Source organism: Chlamydomonas reinhardtii, chromosome 1, assembly GCF_000002595.2.
Source record: "Chlamydomonas reinhardtii strain CC-503 cw92 mt+ chromosome 1, whole genome shotgun sequence".
In the NCBI taxonomy this organism is placed as follows: Eukaryota; Viridiplantae; Chlorophyta; class Chlorophyceae; order Chlamydomonadales; family Chlamydomonadaceae; genus Chlamydomonas; species Chlamydomonas reinhardtii.
This window is the reverse complement of record NC_057004.1, coordinates 2,840,086-2,860,953: the sequence shown is the minus strand read 5'-3', so window position 1 is coordinate 2,860,953 and position 20,868 is coordinate 2,840,086. Positions and strand designations below refer to the sequence as shown.

General features: G+C 68.7%; 3 protein-coding genes across 3 annotated transcripts in view; 2 read left to right on the top strand and 1 right to left on the bottom strand.

The window, feature by feature from the left end:
- Nucleotides 1-41: 41 nt before the first annotated feature.
- Nucleotides 42-6,350, top strand: CHLRE_01g017200v5 (uncharacterized protein). The gene is made up of 15 exons (XM_043058412.1): nt 42-179; nt 350-437; nt 676-820; nt 1,173-1,279; nt 1,691-1,825; nt 2,202-2,334; nt 2,673-2,995; nt 3,768-4,068; nt 4,227-4,285; nt 4,479-4,616; nt 4,748-4,845; nt 4,993-5,074; nt 5,356-5,441; nt 5,719-5,811; nt 6,002-6,350. The coding sequence occupies exons 1-15, from the start codon at nt 67-69 to the stop codon at nt 6,126-6,128; spliced, it is 2,028 nt and encodes a 675-aa protein (XP_042928326.1). The 5' UTR covers nt 42-66; the 3' UTR covers nt 6,129-6,350.
- Nucleotides 6,351-6,431: 81 nt separating this feature from the next.
- CHLRE_01g017150v5 (uncharacterized protein) lies at nt 6,432-16,017 on the top strand. The gene is made up of 3 exons (XM_043058411.1): nt 6,432-9,627; nt 9,764-14,132; nt 14,474-16,017. The coding sequence occupies exons 1-3, from the start codon at nt 6,621-6,623 to the stop codon at nt 15,630-15,632; spliced, it is 8,535 nt and encodes a 2,844-aa protein (XP_042928325.1). The 5' UTR covers nt 6,432-6,620; the 3' UTR covers nt 15,633-16,017.
- A 12-nt stretch (nt 16,018-16,029) lies between these two features.
- Nucleotides 16,030-20,868, bottom strand: part of CHLRE_01g017100v5 (uncharacterized protein) — a 7,442-nt gene continuing 2,603 nt past the window's right edge. The window contains exons 7-14 of the mRNA XM_043058410.1: nt 20,205-20,697; nt 19,301-19,893; nt 18,653-18,807; nt 18,344-18,490; nt 17,932-18,064; nt 17,644-17,770; nt 17,271-17,425; nt 16,030-16,889 (exon numbers count right to left, since the gene is read on the bottom strand). Coding sequence (XP_042928324.1) covers nt 16,746-16,889; nt 17,271-17,425; nt 17,644-17,770; nt 17,932-18,064; nt 18,344-18,490; nt 18,653-18,807; nt 19,301-19,893; nt 20,205-20,697 — 1,947 coding nt within the window. The 3' untranslated portion in view covers nt 16,030-16,745. The remainder of the gene's footprint in view (nt 16,890-17,270; nt 17,426-17,643; nt 17,771-17,931; nt 18,065-18,343; nt 18,491-18,652; nt 18,808-19,300; nt 19,894-20,204; nt 20,698-20,868) is intronic.

Below are 20,868 nucleotides of genomic sequence, written 5' to 3'. Positions count from 1 at the left end.
TGTCATGAGTGCACTGCTAGAAAGGACCCACTGAATTGCGTTCTTCAAGTCGCAAAGCACGAAGCAATGAAGCAGGAAGAGTTTTTAGCGTACTTGGCCGAACTGCGCTCCCTTCCACCTGAGGTTCAATTAGAGCCCGAGCTTAAGCCACAACGAGTAAAACTTGACAAGAAAATCAGGTCAGCGAAACTTCGGGAGCATCGCAGCTGCGTCAACTGGACCTAATCGGCGGTCTCGCCGGTCATTCGGCACCTAGCTGCGTGCTGAATGTAGCGTAGAAGGATGACATATGCACCAGGACTTGAATGGAGCCTGCTCGCTTTGCCCGTATCTATGTCCGTGCCGGCAGGGAAGAGCAGGCTCTGGCCCAGGGCGCGGTGCTGTCCGCTGTGCTGGAGGAGGGGGACGGCGGGCCGTCACCAAAGGAGGGGGATCTGGTACGTATGCAAGACCGCAACAGCTCGCATGCGCATCGGAGACGTTTCGGCGAAGGCACGGTGTGCCACGCCGGCAGGAGCGCGTGCGGCTGTTGCCCGTCGGATCGTCCGAGCCCGCTGCCCCCCTGCCACCCGGAACGCCTGCACACGCAGTGGCCTGCATACGCAGCCCTTCTCACCGCCAACCTCGAGAACCACATGCAACACACGCACACATACACACACGTGCAACGCACAGGTGTACATCCAGTACAGCATCCGCGACCTGGAGGATGACCTTCTGTACAGCACCCGCAGCGAGGAGGGCGGCAGCGGCCAGGCCTACGCCTTCCTGCTGGAGCGGGGCGTGCGGGTGCCGCGGGGCTGGGAGATCGCCATACAGGGTGCGTGGCGGGGGCGGCGGGGCTGGGAGATCGCCGTACAGGGTGTGTGGCGGGGGCGGCGGGGCCGGCGGGGATACTGGGAGGAGGGCCGTGCTGACGGGGGTCAACGTGGGTTGACTGGGAGGGGGCACGGCATTGGGAAGGGCACCGCCTTGCGCGGGCTACGGCGGCTCCAGCGGGCACCGGGGCCAAGGGCACCAAGGGTGAGGTGCATGGGGCGTGCCAGCTGGCGCAGGCGTGCGCCGTGCAGTGACCGCACCCCTTCACCCGAGCTGCCGCTGGCCTCCCGTGCTGGCCTCCCGTGCTGGCCTCCCGTCTGAGCCCCGCAGGCTCCTTGCCCACACCTGCACAGGCATGAGCAAGGGCGCCCGGAGCGTGCTGCAGGTGAAGCCGGGCTACGGCTTTGCGCACCCCGACTGCGCCATGCAGCCGCCCGTGCGCGACCTGCCCACCGACCAGGTGCGGGGCGTGTGTGTGTGTGGGGGGGGCGGAAAGGAGCTGGCGGGTGGGCTGGAGGAGCTGGCGGGGTGGGCTGGAGGAGCTGGAGGGGTGGGCTGGAGGAGCTGGCGGGGTGGGCGGGTGAGCGATACAGGCGCGAGGTGCGGCGTGCTTACTGTGCTGCTGCCCTTTGGCTTGGACCTGCGGAAGGACCGCGCGGCCCGACGGAATGCTGTTGACCGCCCCGCCTTTTGTGCATCCCCATGCACGCCACGGCACGCCTATTCATGCATGTGTGTACTGAGTAACTGTTGGAAAGGCACGAAGGAATTACCGTATGTGCCCCGCTGTTGTGATACCACACACACACACACACACACACACACACACACACACACACACACACACACACACACACACACACACACACAGCCGCTGCGCTACGACATCAGCCTGCTCAACTGGTACCCAGCCGAGGGCGTGCACCAATACGGCGCCGGCGAGGCGCTCATTAAGCGGGCGCTGCGCGAGGGCACCGCGTGGGAGAGCCCCCGGCCGCCCTTCGAGGTGCGGCCACCGGGTGGACAGCAGGGTGGACAGCAGGGGGTGGCAGGAGGGGCAGGAGGGGCTGGAGGGGAGGCAGACGTGGCGTGACTGCTACGTACACGAGCAAGCTAGGCAGATGGCCGAGCCGGGGCTGGGGCCTGGGCTGGGGCCGGGGCCAGGGCCAGGGCCGGGGCCGGGGCCGGGGTGAGGGCCGCGCCCTCACGCCCCCCCCCCCCGCCTCCTCACCACCGCAAACCCTGGACACCGCAAACCCTGACCACCATGAGGGCCAACTGCCCCTGCTGCCACCCTCCCCATGATTGTCTACCGTCTACCACTTCCTCAACTAATCATGAATGTACCCCCCCTCCCCTGACCCCCCCCGGCACCCCGCCAGGTGACTCTGCACCTGACCGCCAGCTGCCCCGCCTACGACGGCCTGCAGCTGACGGGGCAGCGCCTGTTCAGCAGCCGCGGCGAGGGCCGACAGCCGCTCAACCTGCAGCTGGGCAGGGGGCTGCTGCCGCCAGGTGCGGGAGGGGGGGGGGGTTGTAGATACCAGCCCAAACTAAACCAAACCCAATGCAATAGGGGGGTGTTAGTTGCTCATGTGGAGAACGGAGTGATTCAATCACAAGTATGAAGTGCCCGCGGTTGACGGGCAGGCAGCAGTTGGGAGGGAAGGGCCGGCCGTGCGTTGTGCTCATTGTGGGCCGGACACCTGGACACGCCAGCAACCTGTGGCCTGATGTATCTGCCTTCCTCGTGGCTTCGTAAAACACAATCATACTACCCGTATATCGCATGTTTTAATGCAGTGGGTTACTCGCGCACGCACGTAACTAACTTGCTATTGTTTGGCCCGCAGGTGTTGAGGAGGCTCTGTCCTTCATGTCCAAGGGCGAGCTCGCCGCGTTCGTTGTGCCCGCCCGTACCATGCGGCCCGCAGCAGCAGCAGCAACAGCCGCAGCAGGGCAAAGAGCCGGCGGCGGCGGCGGCGGCGGCGGCGGCGATGACGACAGCAGCGGCGAGGACGGGGACTTGCTGTCGCCGGCGGCGCGTGGCTCGGGCGGCGGCGAGGAGCGGGGCATGGAGGGGCGGGAGGCCGCGGCGAGCAGGTGCCTGGTGCCGCCGCCGCCGCCGCGGTGTGTGCAGGTGGAGCTGGAGGTGGAGCTCATATCCATGGTGCAGGTGGGTGGCGGGGGCAGAGGCGTGGGTGGGGGTTGTTGGGGGCGATGGCCGTCGGGCACTAGGGTCTAATGGCGGGCGTACGGTGGGGTGGGGTGGGTTGCAACGGGGCCCCGGCGAGCTCATGGCCTGTCAGCGGCACTATGGGCGGTCAGCGGTCAAAGATACGCTGACTCACCGCCAACCGCATATTGACACCTACCGTACGCGCGACTAGTGGACCGGCGAGGTCCATGTAGTGTAAAACAACTGCCTCTTACACTACGGTATGAACTATATTCAGGACAAAAATCAGTGCCAGAGGCGCCTATCGGATTTTTAAGGAGTGTGTGTGCCGATGAGCACGAACTGCGGGCTCGCGCAGGCAAGGCCGAGCCCGACCAGTCTGTGCACTCCGTATTTCTCTACACAGCAACACCGTGCAACGCACTTCCTTTGCGTTGTCTGCCCTTCGACGCCCGTCTACCTGTCCATCGGCATGGTATTTGTGCAGCACCGCGCCTGTGCGCCACTGCCATTGCCCAACTAGTCACGCCTGGACCCGCCAATCACCAATGTACCCCCCCACACACACGCACACACACGCACACACACACACACACACACACACACGCATACACATACACCGCTTGGGCGTGCTTCTTATTGTTGTTTTCCTACACACACACACACGTACACGCACACACACACACACACACACACACACACACACACACACACACACACACACACACACACACATACACACACGCACACGCACATGTTGGTGCATCAGGTCCGCGACATGACGGGCACGGGCGAGGTGACCAAGAAGCGGTTGCGCGAGGGCACCGGCGACTTCCCCATCGACTGCCCGCTCAACGACACCACAGTGCGCCTGCACTTCAAGGCGCGGCCCTTCACCGCCACAGCCACCGGCGGCGCAGCCACCACCACGACGGAAGCGGTGGCGTCCGTGGCGGCAGCGGCGGCGGCAGCGGGAGCTGGAGCGGGGGAGGTGGACGGCGGCGGGCCATGGGTGTACGACTCGCGAGGGGAAGCGGGCGAGGCGGCGGAGCCGCTGGTTGCGGACACGGGTGCGTGGGCGGCACAGCGGGTGGGCATTGCCGTACAATACTTGCCTGCGCTTTCGCTGTGTGGATGCCTTCCTCGTGCGTGCGTCCTTTTGGCGTATGGTACGCGGCTTCGAATATCTCCTTGACAGCTGTGTGGTTGTGTTGTGTCTTGTGGACAGGGTGCGGCGAGCTGCCCGAGGGGCTGGAGATGGCGTTGAAGCTGATGGTGCCGGGGGAGGTGAGTGGCCGGGGGAGTGGGGAAGGGGGCGGGGGCGAGGGTGCAATTGGCAGGGGCAACATCGCAGCGGTAGGGAGGGAGAAGGCGCCTGGCTGGCGACGCAGGCAGCTCAGTGCTTGACGTGTGTTGGCATGTGTAAAAAGGTATTGACCGTCTGACCTGACGACGGGCGTCCCCGCCCCTGCTGGCGCAGGTTAGCCGGGTGGTGGCGGCGCCACGTTTCGCCTACGCCGGGCGTGAGGACTGCCCGGCGGGTGTGGGCGACGCCGCCAGCACCACAGTGGAGTTTGAGGTGGAGCTGGTGGACTTTGAGCGGGAGGGGCACTGGCAGGTGCGGCGGGGTCGGGATTGTGGTTGTGGGTCTGGCGAGGACTCATGGCCCTGCCTCAAACCCCACTTCCCATCTTCCATCGGCACAAAGCTTGCACGCCCTTCCGCGCTGCCTTGCATTGCCCTCCCCAGAACCTGTCGTTTGAGGCGCGCTACACACTGGCAGAGCGGCTCAAGTCCAAGGGCAATGACCTGTTCAAACGGGGGCAGCACAAATTCGCGAGAGCCAGGTGTGAGACAGGGATGTGGGAGCTCGAATCCCGGGGCTTTGCAAGAAGAAGCATTTTGCGGGAAAGGAGGTTTCGCCTTTCTGCCTCCTATCTGTGGCATTGCTGACCAGACACCCGTCCGCGATTCAAACCCAAACACGGCTGCAGATACGAGCGGCTGCTGCGGCTGCTGGACTCCACTCGGGACTTCGAGACGGAGGAGGAGGTGGCCAAGATTGACGGGTACAAGGTGCGTGATGTGGCCCTAACGGGGAATGGGTCCTGGACAAGCTAGGGCACCGTCACCTGTACTGGAGGAGGATGCGCCAAACGCGTCATCCTTCAAAATATGTGGCGGGCTGAGGCTTGGCTTCGACTCATGGCATGATGCCCGGTATGCGCAGAGACGGTCCCTCACGGCATCGTGCGGTTTACCTTCGTTGGTCGGACTGACCCCTACTTGACATGTCGCATTCACACTGTAGCTGTGTCACAACACACTTCTGCGACCTGCTGCAACCATTTTCCCAGGTGGCCACGCTCGGCAACCTGGCGCTGTGCCTGTCCCAGCTGACCGAGTACGCGGCCGCGGTGGCCGTTTGCGACAAGGCGCTCGAGTGAGTATACCGTACGGCAACGCGGTTGACCGTGTGTACGGCTGTTGCGGCGGGGGTGGAGGGCTGTTGCACTCCCGGCAACGACAGATCGCGCGCTGTAGGCCTCTCACTTGTGGTGCGGGCGCCGCGGCTGTAGACCAACAGGATTCATGCTCTTGGCCAGAGGCTGCAGCCGGACGCAAGCCGCGCTGCCGCGGTATGGCACACCGTACTCGCACCGTACTTCCCACTCCTCCCACCTGCTTGCCCTGCTTCCCCAACCCCACCCACCACGCAGGTTTGAGCCCGAGAACGCCAAGATGTGGTTCCGCAAGGGCAAGGCGCTCAGTCTCAAGGGCGACTATGAGGAGGCCGCAGAAGTGCTGAAGCAGTGAGTGCGGTTGCGTGCCGTACTGCTGCTGCCGTTCCTTGTTTCTAAGACGTTAGCGGTGCCCCGAGCTGCCCGAGCGGTGCACCTTCGCGGCGCCCCGCAGCCTCCCAGTCCCGCCTGACTTGCTCTTGCCTGGCTCCTGCATACATACACTTGAAAGTGAGTCATGCCTTCTTCTCCTTGCCCCCAGGGCGCTGGAGTATGATCCCGGCTCCGAAAAGGACATAAACGCCGAGATTGCGGCCAACGCGGCCCGGCACCAGGCGGCGGTTCGGAAGCAAAAGAAAGACTTTGGGAGCTTCTTGAAGAAGCGGTAGCAACTTGCATGGGACTACGGACTGCTTGTGTGCGTGACCGTGTCAGCGAGGGGCGCGTGGGCTAGTTCGGGGCAACGCGGGGGCGTTGGGGTGTTTGGGTGTGTGTGGAAGTGGAGGCGTCACCGGAGGATGGGGCCCGGCAGAACAGGCTCGCTTGTAATACTTTTCAGCATGTACTGAACTGTCATTTCACCATGAACGGGCTTGTAATTCGAGTACCTCTCACTTAAATGGCAAATGCTCGGCCTTCCTCCAAACCGAGATAGCCGGTCGAAGCACCTGCGCAAGCAGCTGCTAGAGACTAAGACCAGGCTTGAGCATGAGCGCGAGAAGAGGGCGCTCAGTAAAGCGGAGGACAGCTCCCGCCAGACGCATCCCTCCAGCTCTGTCGCGCAAGCAGCGTTTCGTGTCCGAGGGAAGCTATCTGCACCGGAGCAGTCTGGCGAATGGCTCAAGCCGGAGCACGCTTTGCTGGCCGAGGTGGCATTGTCAATGGCGCGAGCTGCTGCTGCGGGTTCAGCCTCGCAGACCGGCCACCTACATAATAACGCTGTACCCACAGGGAGGGCTGGGCACGAGCGGTCATCAGCGGTGCGTTCTCGGACGGCCGCGCCCGAAGGGCTTCCTGTGCGCGCCTCGCGTGTGCGCGCGTCGGCGCCTCGCCAGCCCTCCCCTGTCGCTGCGCGCGGCCGCCGCACACCGGCCTCAAGCGAGGGCAGCGAGGGCAGCGATGTGGAGACCTGGGTCAGGGCAGCCAGCGGCCGGCCCAGGCTGCGCACCGGCGTGACCAGCCCAGCCGCGGCCGCGGCCGCGGCCTGCCACAGCGCAAAGCCTTCTGCAGCTGCAGCCCCCGGCCCAGGACCCTCCAGGCGCCGTCGGCTGGGTGACGAGGACCCCGCCCTGGCCTGGCTGCTGCGCAGCAGCAGTAGCAGCGGCAGCAGCGGCGGTGGCACCGGCAGGGCCCATGGCGTGGGGCTCGCGGGGGACAGCAGTGCCGACGACTCGGACGGGTACGGCCGCGCGGACAGCCGGGGCTCTGCGGCTGTGGCGTCGCTGGACGGCTGGAGCCGCCACCAGCAGTACCAGCAGCAGTACCAGCAGCAGTACCAGCAGTACCAGCACCAGCAGTACCAGCACCAGCAGTACCAGCACCAGCAGTACCAGCAGCAGTACCACGCGCGCACAGCTGCAGGATACGGGCAAGACGGCCCCGGCGGGGCTGGCGGCTCACCGCTGCGCGGGATCAGCCACCTCGGCTCGCCGCCGCGCTTCGCGTCGGCTGCCGGTCGTAGTGGGGGTGGCGGGGGCGGTAGCGCAGGCAGCCCATTGCGCGGCTCCTCCTTCCAGCAGCACCAGCACTACCACCAACACCAGCACCCAGGTAGCCCCCAGCCGGCGCGGGACTATGCCCGCCTGGCATGTGGGGGCTCTCCCTCCTCCCGTCACGCGGCGCCCCCACCAAGGGCCTCGCCGCCTCAGCCGCCGTACACACGGGACATGGCGTCCCAGCCGCGTCAGCAGACACCGCCGCTGCCGCAGCCGGACCCGCACCACCACCTGCGGGGCCACATCCCGCTGCCGCCGCAGCTGCTGCACCCGGCTGAGCCCATGCAGGCCCCGGACCGCCAGCCCCACCACGAGCAGCAGCAGCGGGACCCGCAGCACCAGCAGGACCCGCAGCGGCAGCAGCACCAGCAGCAGCGGGACCCGCAGGGGTACCTCTCGCACACACAGCTGCACCCCAGCCACCGCCCCGGGTCGCTGCACGGCCCGCCGCACGGCGCAGCTAGCCGCATCCACGTCCCCTCCAGGCAGCCCGTGCATTCTGACGCCTCATCCGGCCAGCCACCCCACCCGCCACCGCAGCCACCACTAGCATCCTCGGCCAGATCGCACGTGGGCCCGGTGGCAGCGGCAGGCCGCCTGCCCGCACCGCACCCGCAGCCCGGCGAATCCTTACACGCCACGGCGCAGGCAGTGGCGCAGGCGGCAGCGACGGTGGCGGGCGGCTGGCGCGCACTGCAGGAGGCGTGCCTGGCGTCTGCCGGGGCCAGCCCCGCCACCTCGCCACGCCTTGGCACGGCGTCGGAAATGGACTTGGGCTTGGGGCAGCGCCACCACCACCAACACCAGCAGCACCAGCAGCACCAACAGCACCAACAGCAACAGCCGCAGTATGACCAAGCAGCGCTCCGCCAACTGTACCGCAGGGAGGGCCTGGAGCCAGGCGCCGACACAGCAGCCGCAGCCCGCATGGCGGGTCAGCTCTACGCACTTCAAGCCCAGCCGCTGGCGCACTCGCAAACTCACTTGCTGCATCTGGCTGCAGGCGGGCCCTGGGTTGACCTGCCGCTCGATGACTCACCCGGACCAGCACCCGGACCAACAGCAGTGCCACAGGGCGGGCCGGGATCGGGGCTTGGGGCAAGGCGCGCTTCGCGCATGCCTGGAAGCAGCGGCGTCAGGCACAGCGCGCTGGGCGTGGACGTGAATGGGCTGGGGCTTGAAGTGGCAGATGGGCTAGAGCTTGACGAGGCGTTTTCGCCGGCGCTGCGGCGGGCGGTCGCGGCGGCTGAGGCGGCGGCGGCGGCGGTCTCAGCCGCCATGGCCGCACTGGGTCCGGAGGAGGGAGGCGGCGGCGCGGAAGAGGAGGCGGCCGCGGCGCAAGAGCAAGGCGGGAGGCTGCACAAGCCGCGGGCGTGGGGTAAGGTGGGCTGGGCGCCGCCGCAGCTGCAGGCCGGCGCTGGGATACCGGCTGCGGCCGTATCGGCGCCCTCTGCCACCAGCTCAGTTCGCGCGACTGCAACGGATGGCAGCCTGCATGCGGCTTACGCGGCGGCCCGCGAGCATGACGGCGGAGCAGCCGGCCACGCCTCGCACCCCTACTCCTCCGTGCGGGCCGCCTCCTCTACCTCTGCCGCTGCCGCCGCCGCAGCTGCTGCTGCTGCTGCTGCACCTGCTTCTTCTTCGCCTCCATCGCTGGCACACAGCGCAGCAAAGGGTGCCCACGCGCGACGGGCGTCGCGGTCCTGGGACGGCAGTGTCGTCAGCCATGGCGTGAGCGGCAGGGACAGGCGGTTGTTGCAGGATGAGAGGGATGGGGCGGAGTCAGTGCAGGACAACTTCAGCACCAGCCCGACGGATGTCGTGGGGCAGCTGGTGTGGGGACCGTGGGCAGGCGCCGCTGCAATGGGGGGAGGGCCGGCACAGGTGGCGCAAGGGCGCGGCCCGGAGCCCTGGAGCGGCGATGACGTCGGCAGCGACGCGCGCAGTGGGCTGCAGCCACGGATGACTGCGGCGGGCGGAGGCAGTGGAGGCGGAGGAGGAGGCAGCGTTGGCGGCAGTGAAGGGGGCGGCAGTGTGGAACACGTGGCCGAGTCCGGGTTCCGCGGCGCCCCCAGCTTTAGCGAGCTGCTCACGGCCGCGGCGCTGGAGGCGGCGGCACTGGCGGCGCACCGGAGGGGCGGAGCTGGTGGCGGAGGTAGCGATGCGGCTGCAGGTGGGGTTGCTGCTCGTTGCTGATCGTTGGACTGCTGAGGTGGCGCTGGTTGCGCTTATGTACTCTGGTAAGTGGCATTGCTGCGTGCTGTCGTGCACTTGTATCCAGATGGGTTCTTGCCTCAACCTTCGTGTAGGTTTTGGGCACGGCTATGGCGCTGCGGAAGATGTAGCGGCCACCACCGCCGCCGCCGCCACCACTGCCGCCGCTGCCATCGGTCCGGACGCGGCCCTGACGGCCGCGGCCTGGTTCGCAGACCCCGTGTCCGCCCTCACCGCCGCCGCGCTGCTCCGCGCGCGCGAAGCACTGGCTGGCCCTGGCGCCGCCGGCTCGCACCCCGCCTCGCTGCTGGGCAGCCGCCGCAGTACCGCCACCGAGGCGCCCATCCCGCCCGTGACGGCCTGGCCGCTAGCGGAGCTGTCGCGGCACGCCATGGCCCTGGCACTGCCGCCGGAGGAGCTGGCGGCGCTGGCAGCGGCCCTCGCCGCGGTGGCGGGCGCGGCAGCCGCCGCCTCTGACCGCACTGACACCGGTGGCGCCGGAGGTGGCATCGATGGAGGGGGTGGGGGTGGGCAAGGTGGGGAGTCGGGTGAGGGTGGCGGTCTGCGCCGCCTGCGCGCAGTGCTGGGGGCTGGTGGACTAGCGGGCGCGCAGGCGGCGGAGGCGGTGGAGGCGGCGCCGGACTGGCCGCCGCGCGTCCAGGTTCCGCTGGCGGCCTCTGGCGTCATACAGCGCGTCGGCGGCGGCTACGCCGTGCGGCCTGGTGGAGAGGGCAGCGGCAGCGGAGGCGGTGGCGATGGTGGTGGAGGCCTCGGAGGCATGGGGGCGGAGCCACCGACGGCGTCGCCGTCGGCGTCCCCGGCTGGCGGCCGCAAGAGCTACTCCAGGCTGCCCTCGCCGCCGCCGTCACCCGGCGCGACCGCGGCCACTGCAGGAGCAGACGCCGGCAGAGGCGGTACCGCTGCCGCAACCGGTGCTGGCGCAAGCCGCGGGCGAGTCAGCCCCAGTCCCACCAGCCCTAGCCCAACCAGCCGCAGCCCAGCCTCTCGAAGCCGCAGCCCCCGCTGGAGCACCGCCGGCGCCTCGGAGGCCGGCGGCAGCAGTCGGGCTGCCAGCCCCCGCCGCCGAAGCAGCGTCAGCGGCGGCGGCGGATTTGGCGGCGGCCGCGGTGGCGGTGGTGGCGGTGGCGGCGGCGGCCGGGGTTCGGCGACGTCGCCGTCACGCATCCCGGCGCCGCCGCCGCAGCAGCACCAGCGGCAACAGCAGCAGCGGGGCCGCAGCCTGGATGGCGGTTTATCGGCGTGGGTGGGTGCGGCTTCGCCTAGGGGCATCGCTACGAGCCCCGGTGACGCCGCCGCCCGTGTCGCCGCCGCATCGCCCGGCCGGCACAGGGCTCAGTCTGCGGCGGGGACAGCCGTGACGTCGCCAGCGAGTGGCGGCTCAGGGCTGGCAGAGAGCCTTGCTTGGGGCAGACAGGGAACCAGCTGGGCCCAGGATGGGGGCGGAACCGATGGACGAGGTGGTGTTGGCGATGGCGATGGAGTTGGTGGTGTTGGGATGCAGCCAGCCACCAATCTGACGGGGTCGGTTCAGCTGCCTCCCCAGCCTGAGGCGGTGACTACTGACATCATGGCCGCGAAGGGTGCTGGCACGTCCACCGCCACCGACACGGCCGCGATCTGGGGCCCCGCCGCCTCCGCAGTGCTGTCCGCAGTCGCCCAGGCGCCGCTGCTGCCCGACACACAGCCCTTCGCACCCACCTCCGTGCCAGACGCCGCAGTCAACCCCAGCCGCAACCCCAGCCCTCCCACCACCTGCAACACTGCCACCAGCACCACCAGCACCACCGCACTGCGGGCCTCCGCCAACGGCGGTGGTGCCGGCAGCGGCGGCGCCGGCGGCAACACAGCCATTGCCGCTGCCGGCAACACAGCCATTGCCGCTGCCGCCCCCTGTGGCGGCCTGCCGCCCCACCACCCACTGGTGTACCTGCCCTCCACGGCCACGCTTCGCAGCAGCGGCAGCGGCGCCGCCGCCGGCGGCGGCGTGCCTGGGCTGCCGCTGCCGTCGTCGGCGGAGGCGTCAGGCTCACTGGGTCTGTCCTGGAGTGTGAGCTCTGTGGGTTGGGCCCGGCTGAGGGAGGAGGCAGACAGGGCTCTGGAAGCACTCATGACGCAGGGGCAGCGGCAGGCGGTGCAGGTGCCGGCGCCGGTGCCGGTGCCAGCAGAGCAAGCGGCGGCAAGAGGGACTATGCCGATGCCGATGCCCATGCCTGTGGTCGCAAGTGCGGGGGCCGTCACTTCGCAGGCTGGGGCCCCCGGGGCCGGGACGGATGCGGAGGTGGCGGGCGCTGCGGCAGGACCCGTGCCCGACGTGGCGGCGGAGTGCGAGGCGGCGGCGGCGGCGGTCCGCCGGCTGACGGCAGCCCTGGCGGCTGCTGAGGCAGCGGCGGCGGAGGCGGAGGAGCGGGACTACGCCGCATATGTCGAAGCCCGGGAGTCGGGCGGGGGCGCGGGGGCTGCAGGTGCAGGCCCAGGTGCGGAGGCCGGCAGCAGCAGCAGCAGTGGCCGTGGTGGCAGCAGTAGCAGCGGTGGTGGTGGTGGTGGTGGCGGCGGTGGCGGCGCCACGGGTGTTCGCAGCCTGAGCCTTGCCGGCGACGGTTGCGGCAGCATTGGGAGCTTGGGCAGCGGCAGCGGCTCTGGGTTCCTGCTCGGCGCGGGCGACAGCGCGGGGCCCACGAGCGCGGGAGAGCTGTCGGGTGAGGGGGTGCGGGCGCGGGAGAGGGAGTGTGAGGGAGGTGCGGCGGGCCACGGCCAGCCTTGCGCCGGCTCCTGGCAGTCGGTTGCGGGCGTCGCCGCGGCGGCGGCCCAGGGGGAGGAGGAGGCTGGCGTGGAGGCGGAGGACGGGTCGGGCAGCTGCTGGGCAGGACACGGTGGGGACGTGCGCTGGCTGCCAGAGGCGGCTGACGCGGTGGGGAGCGGTGCCGCCGCGGAGCTGTCCTCGCCTACCCACGGCGTGGCAGCTGTGCCGGTGTCGCCGCCGCCGCCGCGGCTGCCGCTGTCTCCCGGGGCCCTGGACACGCCGCTGTGCCTTACCGCCTCCCCCGCCGCCGGCGCCGCCGGCGCCATCGCCGCAGCGACGCGATCCCCGGGTGCCGGCAGTGACCCGCCTTCACCACAGCTGTGCCTCTCGCCATACCTGCCACCGGCTGCGGCCGGCAGCAGCACCGTGGAGTTTGGCTCGGGCTTTGGCTTCCTCGGCACAGCGCCAACGCAGCCCCCGCCAGACCAGACGCCGCCGGTCGCTGGCGGCAGCCATGAGGGTGGCGGCGGCGGCGAAGCTGAGGCACCGGGCACCACCTTTTATTTGGCGTTGTCGAGGGCGCCGGGGTGGGCGAGTGAGAGCGGGCGGGGCGCGAGGGAGGAGGCGCAGCAGGCGGCCGGGCCGGCATGGACGCACGCGGTGGCGGCGGCACAGCAGAAGCTGCAGACCCAGAAGGGGCTGCGGGCAGAGGCGCACGCCGATGACGATGACGATGCTGTCGGCTTCGGCTTTGCAGCGGCGGTTGCAGCGGGTGGGATACGCGTTGGTGATCCGCAGCCAAAGGCACGGAGTCTGCTAGGGGAGCAGCCAGATGGTGAGGAGGATGGAGGGGCAGGTGGCGCTGCGGGAAGCGACGGCGGCGGCGGCCCTGGCTCCGGGTTTGGTTTTGGCGGCTTCGCCCCCGGCGCAGGGGAGGGCGGCGGAGGCGGCGCCGGCGGCGGCCCGCTGACGGTCTTTGGAGCCGCTTTCGGCGTCCCAGCGAGCACCTGTGGCGAGGCCCTAGGACCAGGCGATGAAGCGCCTGCCGCCGCCACGTCGGCAGGTGCACTTGTGGGGCAGGAGCAGGAGCAGGTAGGGAGCGAAGCGGCGGGGGAGGAATCCTTTGAGGAGGTGTGCACACCCGTGTCACACGCCCACCGCGCCGGCAACCCTTTCGCCGCGGCCGCCGGCGCCGATACGGGTCGCGGCGCGGACTCGGCCGGCGGCGCCGCCGCCGCCCCGGCGCCTCCGCATGGCCCTTCAGCCGCCTGGGTACAGCAGCAGGTGGAGGGCGGCGGCAGCAGCCACAGCAGCCACCCCCACCCCCAGCACAATCACCAGCAGCAGCAGCAGCAGGGCAGCTACAGTCTGGGCGGCGCCATGAGTCGTTCTCTGGGCTTCTCGGCCTTTGGCAGCCCCGACCCGCCGCGCGCCTCACCCACAGCCTCCACCACCGCCACCGCCTATGAGGCTTCCAGCGGCGCCGCCGCAGTGCTGAGTTTCAGTCCCGGCCCGGGGACGGGCCTGAGCCCGGGGCCGGGGGCAGGGGCGGGGGCTGGAGGCGCTGGGTTTGGCACGCTGGTGACGCCAGGCACCGGCAGTGGAGGCGGAGGGATGTTATCAACAGCGGCGGCTCGGCTGCCGAGGTCTCCAGAAGCGGACTGGCGCAGTGCTGCCGACAGCCTGGGGTCCACACCGTACAGGTGTGTGGCGGCGGCTGGGCCTGGCAATGGCGGATTACTAGCGCGGGGTGCTTTTGGAAGGTGGTCGCGCAGGGTGGGGGTAAGGTGGTGACGTGGCGTGTGGGGCAGACGGCGTGCGCGCGGGCTTGTTGCGGACTTGGCACGGCGCAGGAGGGGGTGGATGACGTGGTCCCTGTGACGAACACGTGTGTTTCTCGCATGTCACCAGCTCATGCGCACGAGAACGTCACTTCGTTTTTTTAACACACACACACACACACACACACATACACACACACACACACATACACACACATAACACCCAATGATCATGCTTCTTGGATTACGTATCTTCCGCTCAGGTCCATCTACGAGTTCCGCGGAGCCAGCGGCGGCGGTGACGGCGGCGGCGGCGCCCTGGACGCAGCCGCGGGCAGCAGCACGGTATCCACCCCTGGGCGCTCGCCGGGCGCAGCCGGAGTCCTTGCGCGCCACCACCCACGAAGTTCGCCCAGCCGGCGGCGGGACTCACCGCGCCGCGCCAGCACCGCCGGCGCCCCGCAGGGTGTGGGGGCGGCGCTGCTGGCAGGCGTGGGCCGCGGTTGGCGCCGCTTCCGAGACGTGGCCGCCTCCGTCGCGCGCTCCGCCTCGCCCTCGCCCTCGCCGGCGCCCTCGCCGCTGGCATCGCCGTCGCCCGGCCCCAGTCTCGGCGGCGGCGGCGGCTTTGGCGGCGGCGGCCGTGACGACGGAGGGGGAGGCGTCTTCGGCGGCTTTGCGAGTGTCAGGTACAACCGAGGCGTTGGCGGTGTGGGAGGCAGCGGTGTGGGGGGCAGCCCTCTCAGTCCGCTGAGCCCCCTCAGTGCCTCATCTGCACACGGCTCCGCCGCCTGGGCTGCCTCGCCCTCGCCCTCGCCCTCGCCCCTGGGCTCGCCCTCCCCCTTCCCTTCCAACCCGCTGCACGAGCAGCACCCGCGCCAGCACCGGCACCACAGCCGGGGCCACGACCGGCGCCGCGGCCACGACCGGCGCCGCGGCCACGACCGGCCGGCGGCGGAGCAGGCGGCCTCGGACGCGGAGCGGCACAGCCGCCGCGCCGCCGACCTTGGGGAGCTGGCGGCGGGGGGGCTGCTGGGGCTGGCCAGCCCGGGCGTCAGCCCCTCGGTGGCGGCGGAGGCGAGCGCCGGCGGCTGGGACAGCGGCGGCGACCTGGGAGGCGGGGGAGGAGAAGGCGGGAGGCGGGGATGGGGTGGTGGAGGGGGTGGTGGAGGTGGTGGTGGTGGTGGGGCGGTGGTTCGGGGTGGAGGTAGCGAGCAGAGCGAGTGGGGAGGCGTGCGTGGGTTGGGTGGGGCAGGGGGTGGGGGTGGGATGGGCAGCGGGGCGGGTGATGGCGCGGGCAGTGGCGGTGGCGCGAGTGGCAGTCCGCGGAAGCGAGTGCGCAGCTTCACCGGGTTGCTGCTGGGCGCGGCGGAGGAGGGCCGCGCCAAGTCAGGGCGGCGGGGTGGCGGCGGCGGCGGCGGCTGACCGGTGGCCTGAGGGCTGAGGCGCGCTGCAAGGGCGCTGCGAGGGGCAGGTGTTGGATCGTGTGTGCATGGGGCGTGGTGGTGCGGGACTGTGGAGTGCGGGGCTGCGGGCACTGGGCATAGCGGCGTAGCGGCGGAGTCCTGAGTACTCGAGCGGGGGGGGCAGCGGCCGCACGGAGCTGGAGTGTAACACGCAGTGGGGCACCGGTGTGCCGTATGCATGCAAGGGGTGCACGGGACTGCGGAAGGACGCAAGCTGGGGCCATGTGGGATGGCGCGGAGTGGGCTGGCTGCTGGCTGGCATCAGAGGTATAGAGGCCTAGGGCAGTGGAGGCACTGGGGAAATGGAGGGATGGCGTGGCGTGGGGTGAGCCGCCAAGGGCAGGACGGCGCGCCACTAGCCAGCGTGACTGTTTCTCGGTTTGTCACCCTCGCATCGCATGGCACAGCTGCATGGGCAGCATGGCGTCATGGCGGATGCCGGCACGGCGCCCGGTGCAAGTAGACTACGGTAGTTGAATGTGGCCACCAGGCCTCCCTTATGAGTGAGAATGCTACCAGGCCACCCTATTGTAGGGAGGTTACTCGCGAACACTCCCTTGTTGTGGCCGCATTGCATGCACGAAAACTCAGTTCACCTGAGTAAAACTCGGCTGCCAAACCATACTAGCAATACATACCCGTTCACTGACGGAACGCATTCATGTGACCACGGGGACCCCGTCAGCCCCAGCTGTCACCGCCCTGCTTAGCGGCATCACATCACCGGCCAGGCCGTCTGTACGATCACGAATCATAAGAATCTCACACGAGCCACAACAGCCTCCTCCTAGGTCAGCCGCTGAGACCAGTCACAGCCCCACAAGCCCCTCCTCTGCCCCATGAACCCCAGTGAACCCCCCCCCCTCCCGCACTGCTCCAGACGAATGCCTGATCCGGCGCTCGGCCCTGACACACCAGGACTCTGGTGGGTAGCCGGCCATCCCAAATCGCGCTCACCACCTTGCAACCACACACAACACAACACCTCAGGTACAAGGCCTTCCGGTATGAAGCGCCGACGTCCAGCGGGGAGGGGAGGCGCTGCTATAGGTGCCGGCGCGGCCGCCGCCGCTCACCGCAGCGAGGGCGGCGGCGAGGGCGGCGGCGCCACCGCCGCCCCCAGCACGGGCGCCATGCGGCGCAGCGACCGCGCCAGCCGCTCGCCCACCTGGCTCTCCTCGTCCGCGGCGCGCACCTCCAACAGCTCCCCCATACACTGCAACACACCACCAGGAGGTGCGGGGCGGGGTTACACGCATTAAGTTTACGAAGTGAAGTCGTAGCCAGGTACCAAGGTACACAGCGGGGTTGGGGGTGAGTGCAGTACAGCTCAAGTCAGCAGCGACGCGCGCAACAACACGCCGCCAGAAGAGCCCAGCAAGGCAAGTAGGCAGCACGATACGGGGGTCAGCGGCCGTGGCTGGGAGTGGGTCAGAGAGTGCAGCGCAGCACACCGCGTCCGCAGAAGCCACGCACCGCAAGACACGGCTGGTAGAAAACGCTGAAGACGCCAGGCAGGGGGGCCGTGGGCACGGCAAGCTGGAGTGCCGCACGCAGCCATACACCCGCAGGTGACACGCACGCCCGCGCCCCTCACCTGCGTGACCGTGTCCTTGACTCCGTCGTACAGCTGCTGCACCTGCTGGGGGTTGTGGATGTCGGTGCCCAGGCGCCGTGGGTCCACGGGCGGCGCGAACTTGAAGTACAGGCGCTGCAGGTTGGGGATGGGGATGGGCGTGGGCAGGCCCACCACTGCAGGGGCCGCGGGCGCGAGGGAAGAGGGGAGCGGTTCAGTGGGTGCGGGTACTCAGTACAGGACGTAACAACAGGGCCGCGCTGTGCAACAACCCTGCCCCTTCGCTCCTTTGCATTGGATCGGTTTAGTTTGGGCTGGTATCTACAGCCCCCCTCCCCCCCCCACACATTCATGAATGTAATCCCCCCCCCCCACACACACGCAGTCGGCTCACCGGGCAGTCGGGTAATGGGGAAGATGCTCTCCTCCGGCGCCAGCGCGCTGCTGACCCGCGCCAGCAGCCCCTGGGTCAGCGGGCCCAGCAGCGGGTGCGAGATCACCTCGTCCGTGTCCATGATCACCTGCAGCCGGGCAGCCAGGCAGGCAGTGTGAGAGAAAGAATGTGTGTGTGTATGTGTGTGCGTGTGTGCGCGCGTGCGTGTGTGTCATAAGAGCGCAAGGACAGTGCACGCGACAGCACCCCACACCCCGCCCCCCCCCCCCCCCGCGCAGCCTGCCTCACGTCGTATGCGTCGTCGGCCCCCACCGCCGCGAAGGGCACAATGAGCGCATCGCACTTGGCCGCCAGCCGCACGAAGTCAGGACTGTCCTTCCACAGCAGCGTGTACTCCTGGCCGCGCTTCTTCACCACCTCCCTGACACGGAGCGAAAAGGGCGGAGGCGCGGCAGCGCGGTGCGCGGCAGGGGCAGAAGGGGGCGGGGTCAGCGGGTGGGGCGGGGTACTGGTGGGGTGCACCGTGAAGAGGGCGGCGTGCACGGAACCAGCTCGCAAACGGAAGACAGACAGACCGGTTTCGGCGTCATCCTTTGTAAACTGGGAAACGCAGACACACTTGTGTGTTTGTGCTTATCCTTGAACCAGCGCAGCCACACATATGCACAACCGACCCACCGACCGGCCACACGGCACTCACTTGGCGCCCCCGGGGAACAGCAGGACCTTCTCCCGCCCCCGCAGCAGCCTGAAGGCCGCCATGGGGGAGGCCTTGACGGCGCCAAAGCTCTCAAACCACTTGCCGAAGGGGCCGGCCCAGTGACCCGGGTGGGCCAGCCCGCGAACCCTGCGTGTGTGTGTGTGTGTGTGTGTGCATGCGTGGGTGAGCACGTTTGTGAGGAGAGCGCATGCGTGTGCGAGACGCGGGAGCTCAGGGCAGTAGCAACAGGGGTAACTATGGCACCAAGCGCTGTACGGCTGTGCCCCCACGCATCCCCTCTTGCCGTACCTGTAGCCGCGGACGTAGAGCTCGTACACGAGCAGTGGCGTGTCGTAAAACCCCATCTTTTGGTGGTTTCCCACGAACAGCATGGGGCGCTCAAAGTCCGCCGAGCCAGGCGGCGGCAGGTTGGAGAACCCCAGCACGACCGGGGATATGAGGTCCTGTCGAATGGGGGTGGGGGTGGGGGTTCAAGGCATGAACAGTGGTTAGAAGAAGGCGATGCGGGGATGCGGAGGGTGGGGAGGAGCGTGCGCGCCCTGGGTATGTGTGGAGGCGTGCTGGGTATAAAAATAGAGTGGGGTAGCGAGTATGTGTGTGTGGGCGTGTGTGTGATGTGAGAGAGTGATGCGTAGTAGTGCATGTATGTTGATTGTCAGGCGGCGAGAGTGGCTCAGTTCGGTGCGTTGTGTGCTTCAGCGAGCCCCCCTCGCGACACGCTTTTGCGAGGGGGTCAGAGCCCTTGCGCAATGTGGGATCATCACCGCCACTCCTCTCCGCCGTGCGAAATGCTCCGGCCCAACACGTGCCATGCGATCTCAGCCCCCGCCCAACTCCATTCCTACCAGCGGTTTCCTCAACCCCGGCGCCCTGACTGCCTTCCATCAGGCAGCTCCGCCCAGCCCCCCTAGAGCCCAGCGGTTCCTGCCCACGTACCCGCCACGGTGCCAGGTTCTGACACCACTCGTCAAACGCACTGTCCGTATCGCGGCCAGAGGCACCAGGCCCCTCCTCGCCTGCCCCATTGCCGTTGCCATTGCCGGCGCCGGCGGCCCCGGCTCTCCCCGCGCCCCTCCCCACAGCGCTGCTGCTGCTGCTGCCACTGCTGGCGCCGTTGCTGCTGCTGGCGAACGATGCTGTTGGCATTGCTGGCGCGCCGTTGCCGTTTGTGTACGGCGACGGCGCGGCGGGGCTGCTACTGCTGATCCCGCTGATGCTACTGCCAACACCCGAGCTCATGTGCCACGAATCCGCGTCACCCGGCCACCCCGCCCCCGCCGCCATCGCACCAACACCACCAGCCTCAACAGCCCCGCCCACTCCCGCTACTGCCGGCTGCGGCACGGCGCGCCGCGCCGCCGCCGCTGCTACAGCCGGCGCCGGCGCCGGCCTGTCCGGCAGCTCCCCTAGGAATCCTGCTACTGCCATGACGCGGGTGATGTCCATGCCGCGCTCCAGCATGGCCGCGTGTCCGCTGTCGGGCAGGATGTGGCGGCGGCAGTACGGCAGCTGCCGCTCCAGTCGGGCGCCTGGGAACGGCGGGGTTGGAGGCAAGTGTGGGCAAGTGGGCGTGAATGTGTGGGGAAAGGGTTGGTGGGGGATGCGGCAGGATGGGGGTAGGAGAGTGGCGGCTGCGAGTTTGCAAGGGTAGGAAACGAGTTGCAAAAGGAACGCGGGGAGGTGTATCTCAAGTGTAAGGCGCTGAGCGAAGGGGGCAGAGATGGGAATGGCCAAAAGACCCCATGGAAAAACGCACACTTGCGGCCTTCCGGTAAATCGTGGAGCCTAGACACCAGCGCCGCCGCAATGCAGCACCCACCCCGCCCGCCGATACACCCACCCTCGGCGATGGACGGCAGCAGCCGGTCCCGGGCGCTGGTCACCATCAGCACGGGCGTGCGCACCCGCGCCAGCGCCTCCTCTCCCGGGTCGCCCGTGCGCAGCAGGTTGGTCCGGAAGTTGGCGGCAGCAGCCGGGCCGTAGTACAGCGTCGCCGGGCCGCCGCCGCCACTGCTACTGCCGCCGCCGTCATTGCTACTGCCGCCGACGCCGTTCAGCGACCCGTACCGCCGCTCCCACAGCCCGCCTGCGCTGCTGATGCTGCCGCTGCTGGGGCCGTTGCTGGTGATGGTGGGCGTGCGGCGGCTGTAGCCGGCGGCGGTGCTGTAGTCGTCGTACGCGGCGCCGGGCGCCACGGCGGCGTTGGTGAATCCGGATCCGAATCCAAAGCTCTGGCTGCAGCTGGGCGGCTCCATCTGGATCATGGATTGCAGCAGCTCCTGGTTGGCGGGCTCCACCCGGCCGCCGTCCACCAGCAGCGGCAGCAGCGTGGTCTGCACAGCGGGCGGCGCGGCGGCGGCGAGGAGGGGGGGCTTGTGCGTGAGAGGAAAGCAAAATGGAAAGGGCATGCATGTGTGTGTGTGTGTGTGTGTGTGTGTGTGTGTGTGTGTGTGTGTGTGTGTGTGTGTGTGTGTGTGTGTGTGTGTGTGTGTGTGCGTTTGGAT

Coding starts and splice junctions, on each gene's coding strand:
- CHLRE_01g017200v5 (XM_043058412.1), top strand. CDS start 67: ATGAAGCAGGAAGAGTTTTTAGCGTACTTGGCCGAACTGCGCTCCCTT. Junction 2,335..2,672: donor CAGGGGGCTGCTGCCGCCAG/GTGCGGGAGGGG, acceptor TTTGGCCCGCAG/GTGTTGAGGAGGCTCTGTCC. Junction 4,286..4,478: donor AGCTGATGGTGCCGGGGGAG/GTGAGTGGCCGG, acceptor CTGCTGGCGCAG/GTTAGCCGGGTGGTGGCGGC.
- CHLRE_01g017150v5 (XM_043058411.1), top strand. CDS start 6,621: ATGGCGCGAGCTGCTGCTGCGGGTTCAGCCTCGCAGACCGGCCACCTA. Junction 9,628..9,763: donor AGGTAGCGATGCGGCTGCAG/GTGGGGTTGCTG, acceptor ACCTTCGTGTAG/GTTTTGGGCACGGCTATGGC. Junction 14,133..14,473: donor CTGGGGTCCACACCGTACAG/GTGTGTGGCGGC, acceptor TCTTCCGCTCAG/GTCCATCTACGAGTTCCGCG.